The sequence below is a fragment of the Geospiza fortis genome, unplaced genomic scaffold, assembly GCF_000277835.1.
Source record: "Geospiza fortis unplaced genomic scaffold, GeoFor_1.0 scaffold447, whole genome shotgun sequence".
NCBI classification, from domain to species: Eukaryota; Metazoa; Chordata; class Aves; order Passeriformes; family Thraupidae; genus Geospiza; species Geospiza fortis.
The window spans coordinates 856,949-874,868 of record NW_005054467.1 but is presented as its reverse complement, the minus strand read 5'-3'; the positions used below and the strand labels follow the sequence as shown (position 1 = coordinate 874,868).

The 17,920-nt window shown below is 34.3% G+C and overlaps 1 protein-coding gene across 1 annotated transcript in view; it reads right to left on the bottom strand.

Moving 5' to 3' along the window:
- Positions 1-17,920, bottom strand: part of FBXL17 (F-box and leucine rich repeat protein 17) — a 263,870-nt gene that overhangs the window by 80,964 nt on the left and 164,986 nt on the right. The window contains exon 7 of the mRNA XM_014309924.2: positions 16,032-16,108. Within this exon, the coding sequence (XP_014165399.1) occupies positions 16,032-16,108 (77 nt within the window). The remainder of the gene's footprint in view (positions 1-16,031; positions 16,109-17,920) is intronic.

The following is a 17,920-nucleotide window of genomic DNA, read 5'->3' as shown; positions in this document are numbered from 1 at the left end:
TATGAGGTTGTTGTGACCCAAGGGAGGTCCTGACAATTGACCATGTTGAACCTCAGACCCCTGGCCTTGGACCATGGATCCAGCCTGTCCAGATCCCTCTGCAGAACCTTCCCGCCCTCCCACAGATCAACAATGACTTAGAGGGCACTTGATCCCCTTGTCCAGATCACTGATAAAGAAATTAAGCATGATTGGCCACAACACTGAGCAAATCTAAAGGACAAGCATAACTAAAGACAATGTGAATGTAAATGGTCAACTTTACAACAGTCATGAAGAACAAAACATATCAATGAAAAGTTCCTGACTTTGTGTAAATTTCTGTCTCCAATATCCTACCACTTCCTGACAATTCACATCCTGGCAGTATAGTAAGAGGTTCCAGGGCTTCTTAACGTAGATCTGACTCTTTGAAACCTTTCTCCTAACTTACTACAAACATTGATCACCTAAAGCATGTAATGAAAAGAAAAGCTTTAGAATATATGATGCATTGTCACAAACTGATGCCATTTTCTAGTACTCAGTCTCCATCTGGAAAAGGAAGAATTTAATCATAATAGAGATAAGATTCATTTAAATGTTTAAATTTGGGGGCAAGAGGGTGTATTTACAAAAGTACTCTTTCATACAACATTACTGGCAGGAACAGAGAAGCTGAATGGTTTAGGAATTAACGTTTCTGGATAGAGAACAAGAAGGATAAGGGTACAAGCCTGTGGTGTATACTCTTCTCCCCAAGAAAAGGGGTGGCCTGGGCAACCCCTAACCCCTCTGAAGACCCTCTCACAGCTCAGAGCACTGTGGTACTTCCACTCTAAAATCCATACCTGCTATTTCTCCTTTTCTGAGATAAAATTATCTATGCTTAAATCCATGTGTGCTTTCTATCCCAGGGATCCTGTATTCTGTAATTTTTTTGAGTGCCTGACCTCAGACTTCTCCATCTACCCCTGTCACAGCCCACATTTCTCTTGTTGAAACTACATCCTGACTCCATGTGGGTACTCAAACTGCGGGAGTGACCAAACCCCTGGATCCCAATTCTTTATTCCCAAAGGCCACCACCACTGATTATTAGGTGAGCCTGCTGTCTTGGGCTCTCTGAAAAAGTGGTTTGCCTATTAACTGTGGATTAGATTGAAAACACCTGCATTGCACTTTGAAAATACTAGGAAAGTGAAAAGTGGCCAGGTGTAGGAGAGAAGGCCTCTACAGTAGCATTCCTCATACAAAGTGACTTATTTCAGCAATACATATCCAAAATTTGCAACAGTCAGAGTTAAAACTTGAATTTTTCATTTTTCTCCAAGCATTATGAAATATAACAGTGATGGCTGCTGTCTCCAAAATAGATCAAGGTTGCCTCAAGACTATCAAGAAAGTTGAAAGGTACTATAAACTCTGTATTCAGCATTGTAGAATCTGAAAATGTTTTACATAATCAATTAAAACTTTGAAAAGAGAGAAAACATTTTCTGAGTTCCTAAACTGATCAAGGTTCCAGCTGACAGCAAAAAATCCAAGGATTTTTTCCCTAAACCGTAGCTGCACATGTTATTGCTTTGACTGATTGGTTTTATTTTGAATTCTTTTGCTTTTATTCCCATACATCTAAAGCAGCTTTTATTCCCTATGTGATATCAGCAGATCTTCAAGATTTAAAGTCTATGTCAGAAAAAAAAAAACCACACAAAAAACCAACAAGGCTTTCCATCTATCACAATCTGATGTGCACCTACTCTCATTCAACAAAAGACCTGTCAGTAGCTCCATTATCAAGTACAGTAATAAGCTTAACTTCTGTGTGCAGTTCTAAGCCACTTCCCATAGGAACTACACAAATGCTGCTTTGTTAAATCCTGATACAAGATTATGGACTTTTTATCTGCAAACTGCAAGGTGCTGCAAAATCTCTAGTCCTGGAATCTTTGGTAATCAGATGAGTGACAATACACAAAGTTGCAACTGTGATGATTAGAGCATCATAAGCATCTTACATGAAGAACGGAGCAGAGCTGTGTGGCTAGGTAATTTCACCCACCTAAAGAAAGAGCTTTGCGTACACATGCTAAAAAAGTATTACACAGTTTCTGTATTTTATCTGAAACAATCTTTCCACAAGATCCATATAATTAATATATTTCCCTGAACTGGGGAACTCTGTTCTTGTGGGACAGCTTGTAGGTTGTATCTTCAGACCCCACAGCTTTCAGATTGACCTTTAATTTTTATCTATTTATTACAATAAATAATTGTAAATTTTGGGTAGATATCTCAGTGAGGAGATTCAGGCACTTCGTAAATTTAAAAAAGGTTTTGCACATTTCATATATATGTGCTCAGTATGTTTACAATTCAAACGTTGTTATTTCTTTGTTTGGCACTAGCAACAGTATTTAAAATTGCATGAACAGAGGTAAATGTAAGAGGGTATACCTAATTTATACAGTCCATTTCCTTTCCATTAGAGACCTCCCTCTTCCTAAAAATCAAATTAAATCGTAATATGCATTAGCAGAAAGTAATCAAATTGTACTTTATTTTACTAGAAAGACTACATTGTTGACCTTTTTATTTTGATTAAAAATAACAGGAATGCATGCAAAATTTACCAGTACTGTATCTGACTTATGAAATGCTCAGCTGCATTAGAAGTCAAATAGTCAAAAAAAAAAATTATTTATACTGCTATCTAATCTTTTTCCTTTCATTGAAAGACATCCTTGTAAGATGTGTGCTCTGTCTGCACTCTAAAGGCATTTCTTCAATTATGACTACATAAGAAACAAACATAATCCAAGGTGTTTGTGCATGTTTGTACCTGCATGTGCAGGCCTTGAAAACCAAATATAAGTGCAAACACGTGGCTGATGCCAAACCCCTTTACATAAGATCACAAAAAGGTATTGTGTATATATACACAAATATATACACAAAACCAGCGTATCTTCAGTCTATTTTACAAAACCTGTGCAAAACCTCACTGGTCATAAATCATAGCTTGTAAGAAAATATAGATTGCAGAGGGAGTAGCAACCTCAATGAATTAGGTTTCTTTCAGTTTGCAGTTTCTATTAAAGTGTACTTGTATATTTATTGATTAAAGGACAAAATAGATTTCTTCTTTCCTTCTTTTTTCTTAGCAGTTACATTTGATCAGAATGGTTTCTTAATCCTCCTCCTTTAATTATATGACAAGAACACAGCATGGTAGAAAAAACAAGTTCTGTTTACACAGAATTGTTGAACTACATCTAGGAAAAATAAGAACTGATATGCCCTTAAACTACAGAAAAGAAACAAAAGAGATCATCTAGGTAGCCAAAGTGAAATTAGTGGGTATTCTGTCTTCTTTCAGTTACATACACAAGCATCACTTCAGGGATTTACCGGTAAAAAATGGAGACTTCAAGATTTTGATCAAGTAGGTACTGTTTCATACCTGCTGAAAGTATCCCCTAAAAACAGTGGGTCTTTTTCATTGAAATTCCATATCAACATGTTTTTCCACTTTCTTGGCATGTACAGGAACAGTCCCATGTGGGCACAAACAAAAGAAGTCCTTCATGAGTCATTATAGGACATGGCCTCAAAGAACTACTCGTAGGCTCCAGTGTCACCAAACCCAACACAAAACACACCCCCCACCGCAATTCTGACCGATGAATGTGATGTAACTAAAATGCACAAAGCAAAGAACAGGCAGCGAAATTTAGAACATGTTTCTGAGCTAATTTTTTTCTGAAAAACACAGCTTTAAATACCTTTTCATTTATAGTGCCATCATTCTGCCTGGCCTATTCAAAATATTGAAGGATACCATGTTTCCAGTCAGCAGTTTCATGTTCCTCTGTCTGAGCCTCTAAAATGTAGATACAGCAGGGCCACTTTAGGATATCATTAGTTATGACTACAACTCCCCAAGGGTTTGAAAATAGCCTCCAACTGCTTAGAGTACTTTTGTCCCTCTTAAACATCAATCAAGAAAAACTGGTACACCGAGTCAGATAACAAAGTTTAATGGTGGTGAAAGAAATGAAAAAGAGCCAAATACAGACTAACCATAAAGGTTACATTCTACTGGTAAAAAAAGGTACAAACCTATGCTTTTAGGGAAATAGCAGAGATTCAGATGAAAGTTAGAGGAACATAGGAGACGTACAACACACATAATCTGGGATTTGGTGCACCAGACCAGCAACTGGTTATAGGTAATTATGCTATATTATCCTTTTATTAGGCAGCCACAGTTAAAGGCTTTTCATAACAGAGATGGTACCAGCAAAACTGGCAGGTTAGGATGATGGAGCACTTATTGCTGCTCAAATATTAATGAGTTTTCTTCATTGTGCCTGATTTCAAAACAAAATGAAAGTTAAAGAAATCATGTTTTACCAACATGAAAATGTAGCAATATCCAAATAGCCAGAAAGAGGTTTTACTTTTTTTCCCAATATCCCCTCATTGGTTTAAAACAAAGCTATAGGCAACATAACACTGTCACGGATTTTTAATGTTAACTGCATTAATTTCAATGTTAACTGCAAAAAGAAAACAAATATAATTCATTCACAAGGCATTTGTTTTTTTCTCTAAATAATAAGTTAAAATCTAATGGTGAAACAAATGCTCAAGGCCTAAGAAAAAATTCAGTATGATAAATACAAAGTATAAGAAGTTCCTAATAGGTGGAGTCATTGGATGACTAACCAAGAAATAGAAAGCTATTCTTATTTGCTAACATTTGTTAATAATCTTTTTTTTTAAGTTTCAGGTTTGTTTCACATGCAAAAAGAACACACTTTTTTCCCACAAATACAATACTGTGGAAAGATCTGAGTTGCATTGGTGGTTATGAAAAGGATGGAGTCAAATCTGACTCACAGCCTGCCAAAAGATGTCACAAGGTCAATGACCACAGTGCAGCAAGTGAGATTTAGGTTGGGCATTAGAGGGGAAAAAACAAGTCTTTAGCAGTGTAAATGAAGCACTGATGATATATCCAGAGACACATGGTGGATCCTCTGTCCCTGGAGATCTTTAAGTAATATCCACACAGAGCCACAGAGAGTGGTTGGACCTGATCAAGGGCTGGTGACATCCCCACCCTGGGTGCCTGGCAGGACTGAGTGACTCAACACAGGTCTCCTTCAATCAAAATTTCCATGATTTATTGATTATATCAAATTAATAGTGTGGTTAATGCCCTAATGCAAGACCTAGACATTTGAGAAACCCTTACAAACAATAAACAATGATGATTTCATACTTGACTTTTTTTGTTTACTGATTGCTCACTAAACTTCAGGACAGCAATTTTTTCAATGAAATTGAGAAAATACTCCTGTTTAAGGTGCATTAATTCAAACAGTCATAAAACAAGATGCTTTAATTAATTAGCTATTTGAGAGAACACATATTTTTAAGTGTAAATTCAACACTAGACAATTATTAGTTATGTATACATACCGATTTAATCAAGGAACATACTTGATTTCATACTTGAAGCAGAGGGAGATGCTTTGATTATATCTTCATATTAAAATAATTTACACAAAATGAAATCTACAATTTCAGTGCTTTCAAAGTTTGGTAGTATGAAAAAAAATATTTTCCATGTTATCTTAATTCCAATATCCATACAAAGCGAAATTACCATGTTCCTAGAGCTCCTGAGTTCACAAAAGATAATTGAGTTGCATCATACATATCATACATTCTATGAAAAAGAGTTTAAAAAACTCTAACCAAACATTGACCAGCAACCCTCTCCCCTCCAAAAAAAAAAAGTATTAATGTCTTCAGATTACTGAAAACATTGCTAAGTTTGTACTCTGGATTTTTATGCCTAGATCATAACATTTAAACATTCCCATATTTGTGTTCCTTTTTAAAAGTATCTAAACTGGTTGACATCATGGAATATATTTCACTTACCTATTACCATGTATGTAAAAATAAACAGAATATCCCAAAGCACACATTTTTTAGAATTTCAGACATATTACAATTGTTTTCTTACACTATTCAAGAATTCTCTTTAACCATATTTATTAATTTCTCTTTGTGCTAACAATATTCCATATTACATTTCTGGACATACTTTCCTACTCTTCTGTATTAGGCATCTTGTAATTAGAAGAAATATTGTTCAGTATGCATAGCTAAAATTAAGGAATGAGGGCACCAAGCCAAAGAGAACTGCAAATAAAGCAATCTTGCTGTCTGAGTGTTCTGGAAAGATACTTGACATTTCAAAAGCTAAAATGATCCCACTTGACTTATGAAAAACTAAAATACATAATTTAAAAGCTACTTTGAGGCGAATTTTTTTATAGAAAACTCTTCAAATATTTGAAGTTGACCAAAACATAATTTTTATGTCAATTTATTAATTTTTGAAAGGACAATGATTACTTGATTATTTATGAAGTGAATCACATTCCCTCCACTGGTAACAGAACAGTTTCTACACTCTGTTCTATGCTGTGCAGAGTTTACAGCCTACAAAGACAGCATGAATCTCTTTGTATAATTCATTACAGATATAAAAATCAAATGCTTTTGTCTTAATAAAGCTAACTCAGAATCCCAATTACAGGAATGCAGAGGGGAAGTACCACTCATTACATTTCACTAAATAAATTTAAAAGTTTTTTGGATGCATCCTCAGCTCTTAGACAAGTTGATAAAAACCCATGTTATTAAATTTTTCTATTACATATTTTGCTGTTGCATTGTAATTCAAGTTTCAAACTAGTATGAATTAAGAATGATCCAGTCTCTACTACTTGATATTTCGGTATTTGGCAGATCCAATACTTACACATAACAGACCTATGCATATTCATATTGAGACCTCACAAATATGTCAAAAGGCAGATATGTAGTAAAGTTAGAATTTGTATACATATTCTCCTTCCAATTGTTAAAAACATTCAGGCACTGAACTGTTTAAATTAAACATTTCATTTCTTTAAATTAAAAAATAAAGCTCTAAACCAGTATTTATCATATTGCTGTGGCATTAGCAATTTAATTTCCTTTTTATTCTAGTCAACTACATCAATATCTTAATCACTATTTTTTCATCCATTTAAAGAAAAACCCTTTTTCTAGGTATTCATTCCCTTAGCAAAATCCTACTGCAGAAGACTACAGAAAGCATTACAAGATTTTTTTTTTAAACTTAGGCATTCAAAATAACTCCACTAGTGGTATGTCTACAAAGCACTTTGTTTGAATTTTTTCAGGCAGGCAGATAGATTACAGTGAAAATTAGATTTTTCTTGACTAATTTGAGTAATACTGGAATCCAACAACACACCAAGCGAATGTACAAAACAGAATGTGGAAATTCTTCCATCGACAAATTAATGTTTTTAAAGATTTAACTTAGTTTGAGCAATTATGATGAAACTACTTCATTACTTGCTAAGTTTAAACTACAGTTTTTATGTTTAAGAACTGTGAATGAGCTTCTCCCTTTTGGATGCCAGCTGAAGAAAACAGTAACTTTTATTTAGGTAACACTAACTTTAAAATGTAATTTTTAGAATATATTTTGTAGTGAAGCAAAAAGGGAGGATCATAAAACTGGCTTCTAGAATTTAGGAGAAACAAATTGCAACTGCAAACGATCAGTCCTTTAAAATATGGTGCAACTCTCTACTTGTATGATTACATATATCAACAAGACTTTTGTATCATAACCCATTGAATGGAAAAAGATGTGGTAAATTATTTTTTCTTATTCTTTTTGAGTTCTGTTTCTGTCAGAGAAAAATACAAATACTGCTTTAAAATTTGGAATTAGGAGGAGTGTTGAATAATCCCTCTGAGACAAATACTATGTTTATATTAATAATTTTAAATGTAGCAAATGTATGGATTTTTAAAAGTATATTGTTAATTGTTACTCAACAAATATTGTGGTTTAGGTGCAAATTTTAAAGAAGTTCAGAAGTACAATGAACTAAATATAAAACTGGATTATAGCAACAGTGTGTTAATGTGAGTTGTAACTGGTGTTTATCAGAAAATATTACATGTTTTAAATATTTAAATTAAATTATTCTATCTAAGCCAGAAACAAATGTATGCTAAATAAAGTTTCACAATTGTTTTTGTTAAGTAAATCTACCACTGACTGCAAATCAAATGTTCTGTTAGAATTGGTATTCTTCCTTGCAGTGTGACATAACAGACACTGTTTGAAATGAAAGGAAAAAATGACAATACATTTTGTTGGTAGTCTTTGGAGAGGCAAAATCAAAATTAAAAAAAAAAACCAACAAACCAACAACGACTCTAATGTTCATAATATGATCATAATTGCACAATTTACATGTAATCATTTATTTGCACTTTAAATCAGTCTTGAGCTCCAAAGGCAAGTGTTTAGGTATATTACTTCTGCTGTCTGGTAGCTCACTGGAGAGGCACCCAGCACACTGGTTGTCATACAGGGGTTAACATGGGCACTGGAGGAATAAAGCTGTATGTTACTTTTTTAGATCACACAAAAAAAGAAAATACAACTAACACCAGATAACAGAAGTCAGATCTTGAGTTAAATGGAAGCCTGATATTATAGTAAAGTCTCCTAACACAGTAAATAAAGCAAGAACCTGAAAATGTATATCTGGTAGTACATGAAGAGGTTGTGGCCATTTCAATTTTTGTTGTATCAGAAATATGTGTCTTGGAACTCAGAAATGAGGTGCATTTTTCCTAAGATTAACTTAAGCATCTCTCTCTGGCGATAAAACAGCACAAAATTAAACTTTCTATTACCACTGATAAATTGCTGCCAAATTTTTCACCAAAGACTTGAAATAACAATGCAAAGCACTAGGTTTCCCACAGAAAAGCTTAAATTAAAATAATAGTACCTGTAGGTCTCTCTACAAGACAAATCAAACCTTAAGTACAATGCATCTCTGTTTTCCACAGTCAGAACAAGCAACTGGGAACAAACTGAGTACAAATCATAGGCTTCTGCTCTGTTCATCTTGACAACTGAAAAGTGCATCTATATCCAGCTTTCTCCATCTGGCTATTATACCACATTATTTTTAAGGGTACAGGTTAAGGGGGACAACCCACCTTCCAGGATGACAAAAAATAGTTTGGAAGTTTGTCTCATCTCATTGCTCATACAGAAAATCCTTTATTATGTACCATAGGACAAAGGATTTGCAACTGTCTATTATTTGAGAAATATGCTATTGCAGTAATTTATTTCACTGTATGGGTCTTGAAGATGCACAGTGGTATCTCAAATCAGCTTCTAAAGAAAACTGCATGCCATTTTTGTGACATTGGGAATACTGATAAAACTTACACAAAAAGAAAATTTGGGGTTTTGATAGTTATGAATTATATATGGTGCTGACAAGATTGTTCAAGAGCTCTTTTCTGCTTCAGGTATTACTTTTTATAAAGTTTTAATTTGACTTTTCCTTATTAATGATTCCCACAGACAGGTGACTAAAGTTTTGTATTCACTCCTGAACATTCCTAAAAGTTCTGAACAGAACTGAAAAAAGATGTCCTCTGATAGGGTTTCATTCCCAAAATACATCAATACACAGCTCTCTTTCCTCACATTAACAAGTCTCTTGGTTTCAATGTCAACAGGATCCCCTATGGAAGTAAAATTAGGTCTCAATATCTGCAAGAATCTATGTGAACAACTACTCCACACTAAAACAAGAATAAATATAAAACCAAACAAGCTTTAAAATGTCCTTACAAAAGCTCTACACTGTAATTTTTCCTCCCAGCTGAAGGGAAATTTTCAGAGGTTTTGAAGCATGTGAAAAAACCCCAACTTCCCCCTGCATACTCCAACATAAACAGTAATGCCATTATAATGGAGGAAGAGGCAGCATGTTATAATAGGTACTGTTGGCTTGTTAAACTACGTAAAACTCTGAAGCTCACCTCCACTTCCAGAATAAGCTTTCAGTGATCGTCATAATTATCAGGGTTTCTATGGAAATATTTGCTTCAGGATTCGAAAAAATTGAACATTTTAATGCCAAAAGCAAACAAAACCCCTTTACTAGCTGCTAGATTTTGTGAAAGGAAGTATCATTAATACATACAAGTGGGTACAGATTGCTTGCCACCTACTTACTCGTCGGCTAATTTAATTCTTATAGTCTACTGGAGTTAAAGTTGCAACCTATGCACAGAAAAAGAATACTAAAATCAAGCAAAGAACCTCAAAATTTGGCACTAAACATCAACAATCTGGATGACTTACTTCAGTGAATTCAGGTTTCTGAATAACTAGCAGAACAAAACCTAAAGAGAAAATGTTTTTGTGAAAATAAACACGTAAAAGTTTATAAGAAAGCACATACATGTATATATATATATATAGTAGTTAGATACTACTATGTACTGTAATATATTACCACCACTTTATAGAAGCACAAACATACATATTATACATAACACACACAACACCACTAAAGGAGGTAACAGAGGCCCTGATCCTTAAAAGATTATCTGTACATTTACCTACAAGCATAAACATGGTTGTCAGTGTGACCACTGCTTGCTCTCATTGCATCACTAAAAGAGTGCAAAAGAGAAAGAACCACACACAGGAGAGGAATGAGAGAACTTAATAGGATGAAATATTTAAAACTCAGAAATGTATTCACCACCTGTTCCATTCTGTCTATCCATAAATGCTGCTCTTATCTCCACAAAAATGCATTTGCCTTCTGAGTTACTTTGTACAGAAGACACGGTGTTTTAAAACTAGATTCAAAAAAGCTAATATTAAGAAAGTTTTCGTGAGATCAAGCCTTAGACAGATTTGCTAATCCAAGTGAGAAGCAGATGTTAAACATTCTTTTTTGTGAAAATACCCACACTATGCTTATATTTTATAATTTACATGACAAATGCTAAATATTGGAGAGAAAATGTAAGAAACCCCCAGTAGGACAGCCTGATCCCTTGGTAATTAAAATATTTTATTTTAAAATAGAAAGCTTATGTATCCTAAGTATTTAAACGTTAGAATTTAATAGTATCTAGGGAAACTACTTTAACATTGTTAGTGGTATCTCACTTCTGAGAAAAGCATCCATAATCCAGTTATGAAAAATATGTGCAAGTTACAGTTATGTTTTTTTCTTGTGACAATTGGACTTGATTCAGTATAAATGCTATCTTATTCCTCCAGACTTCTACTTGTAACAGCTATGCCTTATCTATAACATTTTAATATAAAAACTATATAATTCCATTATGGTTTGTTGAAACTATTTTTTTTTGCTTCAGCAAACACCCTCAGCAGAAGAAAAACCTTTAAAAAAACCCCATGTGTCTTCACAGACACTAAATGCATCATTAAATGTTGAAAACAGGCAATATGAAAAAGGAGTAGTACCCATTTTAGAAAAGAAAAAGGCTACATATCTAGAGAGCTCTTTTTCAATACTCAGAATCCTAGAGCTTTCAGCAAAAGACCACAGCTCATCTCAGCTCCTTGTGCCAAGCATTTCTTCTGAAAAGCTTTGTGCAATTACTTTACAGCTAGAAATAGAGACTTTTTAAGTTACGCAAAATCCAGACCTACTAGGTAATGGAAATTCTACAATACAACCATGAAGATAACTGTCATCTTCTGCAGGTTACTCAACAGGCAACATTGTGAGATAAATTCATTCCCTGCACTCTGCTAACCACACTCTTAGTAATAACTATTTGGGCACTTTGTTTTTTCAGAAAGTTCTTCAGTGATTTTACAAGGCACAGCTGTACAAAGTGCTGGATTTGAACACTTCTTTTCAAACATTTTTCAAAGGTTACTCCTTTAGGAATTTATTTTTTGGAGTGGTGGTGTTTGGATTTGCTTTTTTCCCTCCCCTGTGTTCTGTTAGTGGAAGTCTACCATTTAAAGCCTGTCTTGAAATTATTTTCTGCACTTACAGAAGAAACACTGGTCTGACTGCTTTTCTAAAGTGGAAGTAAAGCATTAGACTTTTATCTTTCATTACTGAAAAGAATGTGGCTGTAAAGTAATTCTTAATAAATATACACTTAGCATTAATGCAAGATCAGAACCTTAAAACATCTACTCCTGTTTCACAGGCTTGTTTCATTGAATCTTTTTATCTTTGAACACAAAATGTCACTTTTGTGTTTCAGAGTGCACAGCACTCTCCACTATTACAAACTTGATAAGTAATAATTTTCCTAAAACAAATTCCCAGCACTAAGGATATCAATAAAACCCAGAACTAGAGCATAAAATTGAAGAGACAGTTACACAATTCTGTGTGTGCTTGCTGCTCTAGCTCACCACTCTGCATCTTCACATCAACCTAATTCATTTGACACACAGTCTCCCCACAGCTGAGAAAATCCCGCTTCCTTACCAGCTCTTAGGAAAAGCTTAAATACAAAACCCGCTATGTTTAAGTAAAGTTAAGGTTGTGACACAAATCAACAAAAGGCAGGAAATTCAAAGATAATACTGACAATCCGTGCTTAATTCATGACTGCCTAACAAAAGGGGGAAACATTACGAGGAACTAATGTTTAGCTTTAACTTCACTCTGTCTGTTCTCTTGCGCAAATACGTGTTTATCTCAAAGATTATAGTAATTCAGTCTGTCCTGACAGTCTAGATGTGTTCAAGTGATTATTTAGCATTTAAAAATGTGTTGGATGTAAAGAAACTTTTTAACAAATTGTCAATGTTCTAGCATGCAACACTCCAACAGACATCATTAATTAGAAATACATCTTGAGAAAATTATGCTAGACCTAAAAACGGATATAATAACATAATTTCTTTCAGAAGTAAACAAAATACTTTTTTTTGTATACAAAAATACAAAATCATTCATTTTGGAATGTAACATTAAATAAAGAATGCTTTTTTGTCTCATCAGCTAACAGCTCTCAGTATGTATACATACTTCAATTCCTGTTTGAATCCTAATCTCTCTGTACACTACAAAGAAAATTTTTCTGGTCAGAAAAATGTCAGAGAAAGGAATGCCACCAATGGATACATTATTAGAATGTAGCAGTTTTTATTTAATCTTTTAGGCTTCCAAATAAAATGTAGTATTTTAGTGCACTTTAAAAATACTAATGACATTAAAAAAAAAACATGTATGCCTGGTACCTTTGTGTACTATCTGTCCTATGTAGAAATTAGGAAAACAAAAGAAGGTAATTAATAAAATGGCAAAGATTGCACTTCACAGCCTTCTCTAGAGGACATGAAATTACCTCACATATACATACCTTATTGAGTTAATTGAAGCATACCAATAACAGTTTTTGCTGTAATTATTTTCTTTATTTACTGAAGTTATTATTGATAAATTAATGTATCAATTGTTAAAATTTTTCCTGGAAATTAGCAATATTACCTTTTTTTTTCCCAGCTGAGTTACTAACCAATTATGATCTTGTCCCAGACATCAAAATTCTGCTAACTTTCGTAGCATGAAAAACCTGCCACTGAACAGTTTCAAAGAGGGCTTTCAAAATCCTGCATCTGTACAAACCCGGTCTCAAGATTTTAATTATCAAAGCAAGCACGATTCTGTGTTTCGCCCTCAGGATTATCAAAAACAGAGCACGGTTGCACAGGACAATGTGCTCTCGCCCAGTCACAGCCTCACAGAGCCTCAGACACTCTCTGATGGAGCCCAAAGAACTGCCTGAGTGGTTAAGTCTTTGCAAGACCATGGGACACCACCTAAAAGCTCCCTGAGAAGTCAGGCACATGCTCCTCAGCTGATTCCCTCTACTGAGGACATGAGGGCTTCAAAAGCCTCTGGGGAACTGCAGCTGCTCTTCTCCCTTTGAGAAGAGAGAGGGATTCTTTGATAAAGGAGGTTCAAAAATGAACAGAGTTCGCAACACTGTAAGGTGCTCACTTTTTAACTTACCAGCAATCAAAGCAATCAAATTTTCTCAGCAGTGAGAAATTCTTCTACTGAATTGCCAGAAAATAAATGAGAAAAGGGCGATGCCTAGCTCAACCTTACAACACTCTTGTTTACCTAATAAACATTCACTAGCTATCACATTTTTAATCTAAGGCAAAATCTTGACTTCCTTAGAAACCATAAATTATGCTTATAAATTCTACTTTGTTATGGCTTGTTTTGCATTTTCAGCTCAGATATTAAAAGCAGAATTTATTTGGCAGGTTGGCATGCTGAGACATGCTGAAGATTACAATGCTAATCAATTAGTCAATAATGTATCAAAAATCAGTCAGTATCTCAGCTGTTTTACTGGATCTTTAATAACAAAAATAGTTGAATTTTTAAGCAATAGTAAAGCTTAGTAGCAACAGTATCAACAGAAAATTTTCTCAAATTCCCAGTAACTGAGTACAATGATACTAAGTGACTGCAGATTACAACATGATAGTGACAGATGGGCCTAAGTATACAGAAGAGAAGCTGAGGTTGGATAGAGCTAATCAGCCAAATGCTACAATTATTTTCCACTCATTCATTCTCTGAAACACACCTTCTGCCTTCCATCTAGCTATGGACACTTCCTTTTCTCTCTCTTTATTCTTTCATAAGCAAGGTTTACTTTCTCCTAGGTTTCTTTGCTTCAGTTTTTCAGTTGTTTCTCTACTTTTGGGAAAAATCATGTTTTCCTCTGAGTAACAGCACTGAATGAAGGGTGAAATCAGTTTGAGAAATTATTGATCCTCAAGACATGGATTCCATTATGCCCATGATAACTCTTTCCACATGGGTTGTCAGAGTCAGAAGGGAAAAGAGTAGGGCCCCCTAGACCTGCAGTACACAGACAGAAGAGACAGGTCTGCCTTCAGACCCTGTCCTGCACCTCTCACCCTTCAGCAGGGACACGAAGCACCTTCATTATTATCACCTTGTGTTCTACAGACAATTTCCTTCCCTGAATTTCCACAAGACATTTCACAAATTCAGAAATTCATCTCGGACAAGCAGCGTCGAGCTGAGAAAATCCATTTTCAACTCTGACAATGTCTGTTCTGCCCATGGAAGTACAAACAACAGCAGACCAGAAGAAAGGGCAGTAAAGGCCTGTGTTCCCTGTCCTTTGCCATGCTCAAAGCTCTGCAGCTGCAGCAGCTGCATGGTGGCCTCATCTTCCAGTACTGTGGACATAAGGTAAACAGAACTCTGCAGAACAACATATGCTTGAATGCACAATACAAACCCCAGTGAAGTGCAGAGTTTGAAAAGAAAAATACAAGAATGAGTTTGTGACTACTGGAATGGTAATTTATCACTTCGACATAGTAATTCTTTATTAAAATCTAAGCAGTGTAAAGTTAAAAAAAAAAAACTATCAGCAAGCCTGAACTGAACATCTCAAATACACAGTTTGTAAATTCTACTGAAATTTAGGCATGTAAGTGGGAGATAGACATTTGAGAATCTGGCCCTATGACAAAAATACATGTCTTGTTTAAGGTCAGTATCTTAAGTAAAGCAGCCTTCCCAAACAAGCACCAGAAATTTTCCTATTCTAGATAAAAAATCTGTCCTTCTATGTGGCCTATCAGAGAGGACATTTGATTCTAAGATGGTCCTCTCTATTTTACCATAACAGCATTTTTAAAGGACCATCAACCTCATTCAAATTTTTTGGCCTACAACAGGTGATCAGTCTACATTTTTGCTTGCTTAGTTATGCTTTTACAGCATCTAGAAACACATATATATATTTTGATTTTCTCTCAAATGTTCTCCTGATCTCCAGGACTATTCAAAGGGGATGCTACCCAGTCTGCCCAGTAACTGCCAATTCTATAAGGATACTTTGCAGCAAATATATACATTGACTTTCATACTCCCAACCACAGATATTTTTAAGCAAGCCAAACACTTTTTATAAATTTCCTATTCTTCTGGGTAAAGGTTTTGAAAATTTTTATCTCTACATTTCCAACACTTTTGATAACAGTCCCTGTGAATTCCAGTTCAATCTTCACAAAAAAATAAAGATATAGGTATATTACATACCATAGTCTGTGATCTTACAGGATACTAAATACAGTTCTTTCAGGTTCCGTCCCTCTCTGGCAATCACCTCCACACATCTGGAAGACACAGTAAAAATTACTGTTATTAGGCAGTAAATCACTTTTAAATATCAAGAGTACAATCCATAGATAAAACATACTGTATCTCAGCTTCTTCATTTTGCAAATGGATCCATACAATTTACTGAAAATGAATATGACTTTGTGTTTACACTACAGAAAAATATTATTTTAAATTGAATGCCTTTATATGGATATTCTCCTAAATCTCTGAATATGAGTTTCTCAAAACGTATAGACAAGCATTTTGGAAAAATACACAGATATGAATTCCCATTTCTTTATTACTTTGGAAAGTTTCTGTTGCAAATTTTAAGCTTCGACAGCTTTCTTTAAGGGAAGAACTACAAATGCACCGTAATGAGGACAAAATACAATAAATTGTAATTTTAAATTCATGTTTGTATTTCTTCAGTGATTATTGCATGAGTCATGATGTACCTGTAACCAAACCTATATTACAATGCTATGTTTCCGAGTGCAGTGTGTATAACACATCACTCAGTAATCACAGAATCATAAAATACATTTTCAATCCTATTAATGTAGATCAGTTGTTTATTAGATCAGCTAGCATGACTATTGTTTTATTTTCTACATAGATACATTTTTAAAAGTGTATTTTATTAGATGAACTGTAAGAATTTCTTCTGATTCAATATATTCAACTTTAATTTTCAGGTCAATTACCCAATCACTTACTCTGACACTTAAATCAACCCTTGAACAGTACAAAAAATTAATTTACTTGCCAAGTTCTAAGAAAATAAGTATTGCTGGATTTGTCATACTTTTGAAAGATACACCTAAATCCTCAGGGACCTTTTTCTTTCATTTACCACCTCCAATAGATTATCTCCTAATCTGATTTAACTGTTCATGCTGGCAATTCTAGACTTTAAAAGCAACCACCTAATTCTTACAGCTTACAATAAGGCAATAACTAAACAATAGCCCTTATACCTGTTTGTCCTCTCCCTGCTTCTTTCTTCTGAAAAGTACAATGAAAATGAAATGCTACTAATAAACAGCACACCTCTGACAGAGTACCTTAATAACATTTTCTTTAACACTACTATAAACATTCAACCCTGGAAAATTGTGAGAGACTGATACTTAGGAATTTTTTGCAATTCTTATCATTAGGTAAAGGTTATCTTACGTCATGAATACACAAAGAAAATAAATATTTACACCATGACTATGCTTTTTTGGTATAAGATAACCTCAGAATAACATATTTTCCTAAAATAAGGTAAGATTCAGAGCGCTAAACACATTCCTTATAGATGAAAAATTTCTTCTGTTCGTGTCAGACACAATTTTGAAGAACATACTAATGTTTGTTACCTGGCTTATTAAAATAACTAAACCATGAGAAAATATTTTTATTATTTATTCCAGAAAAATACTTACAGAAAAATGAGATTTTATTGCTGTTACTGGTAATATTAATAAAAGGAAAATCATTACCATGTAGTTCATTAGTGCCATTTTCATTAGGCATTTCAGCAAAGAAGATACAATCAAAGGGTCAATGGACACTGAGGTTAAAAGAAGCTTTTATAATCATATATATCATTTAGCAGAGCGATCATATTATGAAACCTTCTTACCTTGGATAAAATTTCTGGACCTAAAAAATGTTTTGTAAACTATATGAAATTAATCTAAGGGTTTTCAAATTATTTTTGCTAGTTTTTACCCACTAAGAGACAACTAATATAACAAAAATGAAGTACGGCCATCAGTGGCTAAAAATACCACCATGAGGCAGTCAAAATGACATAAAAGACTAATTTTCCCTAC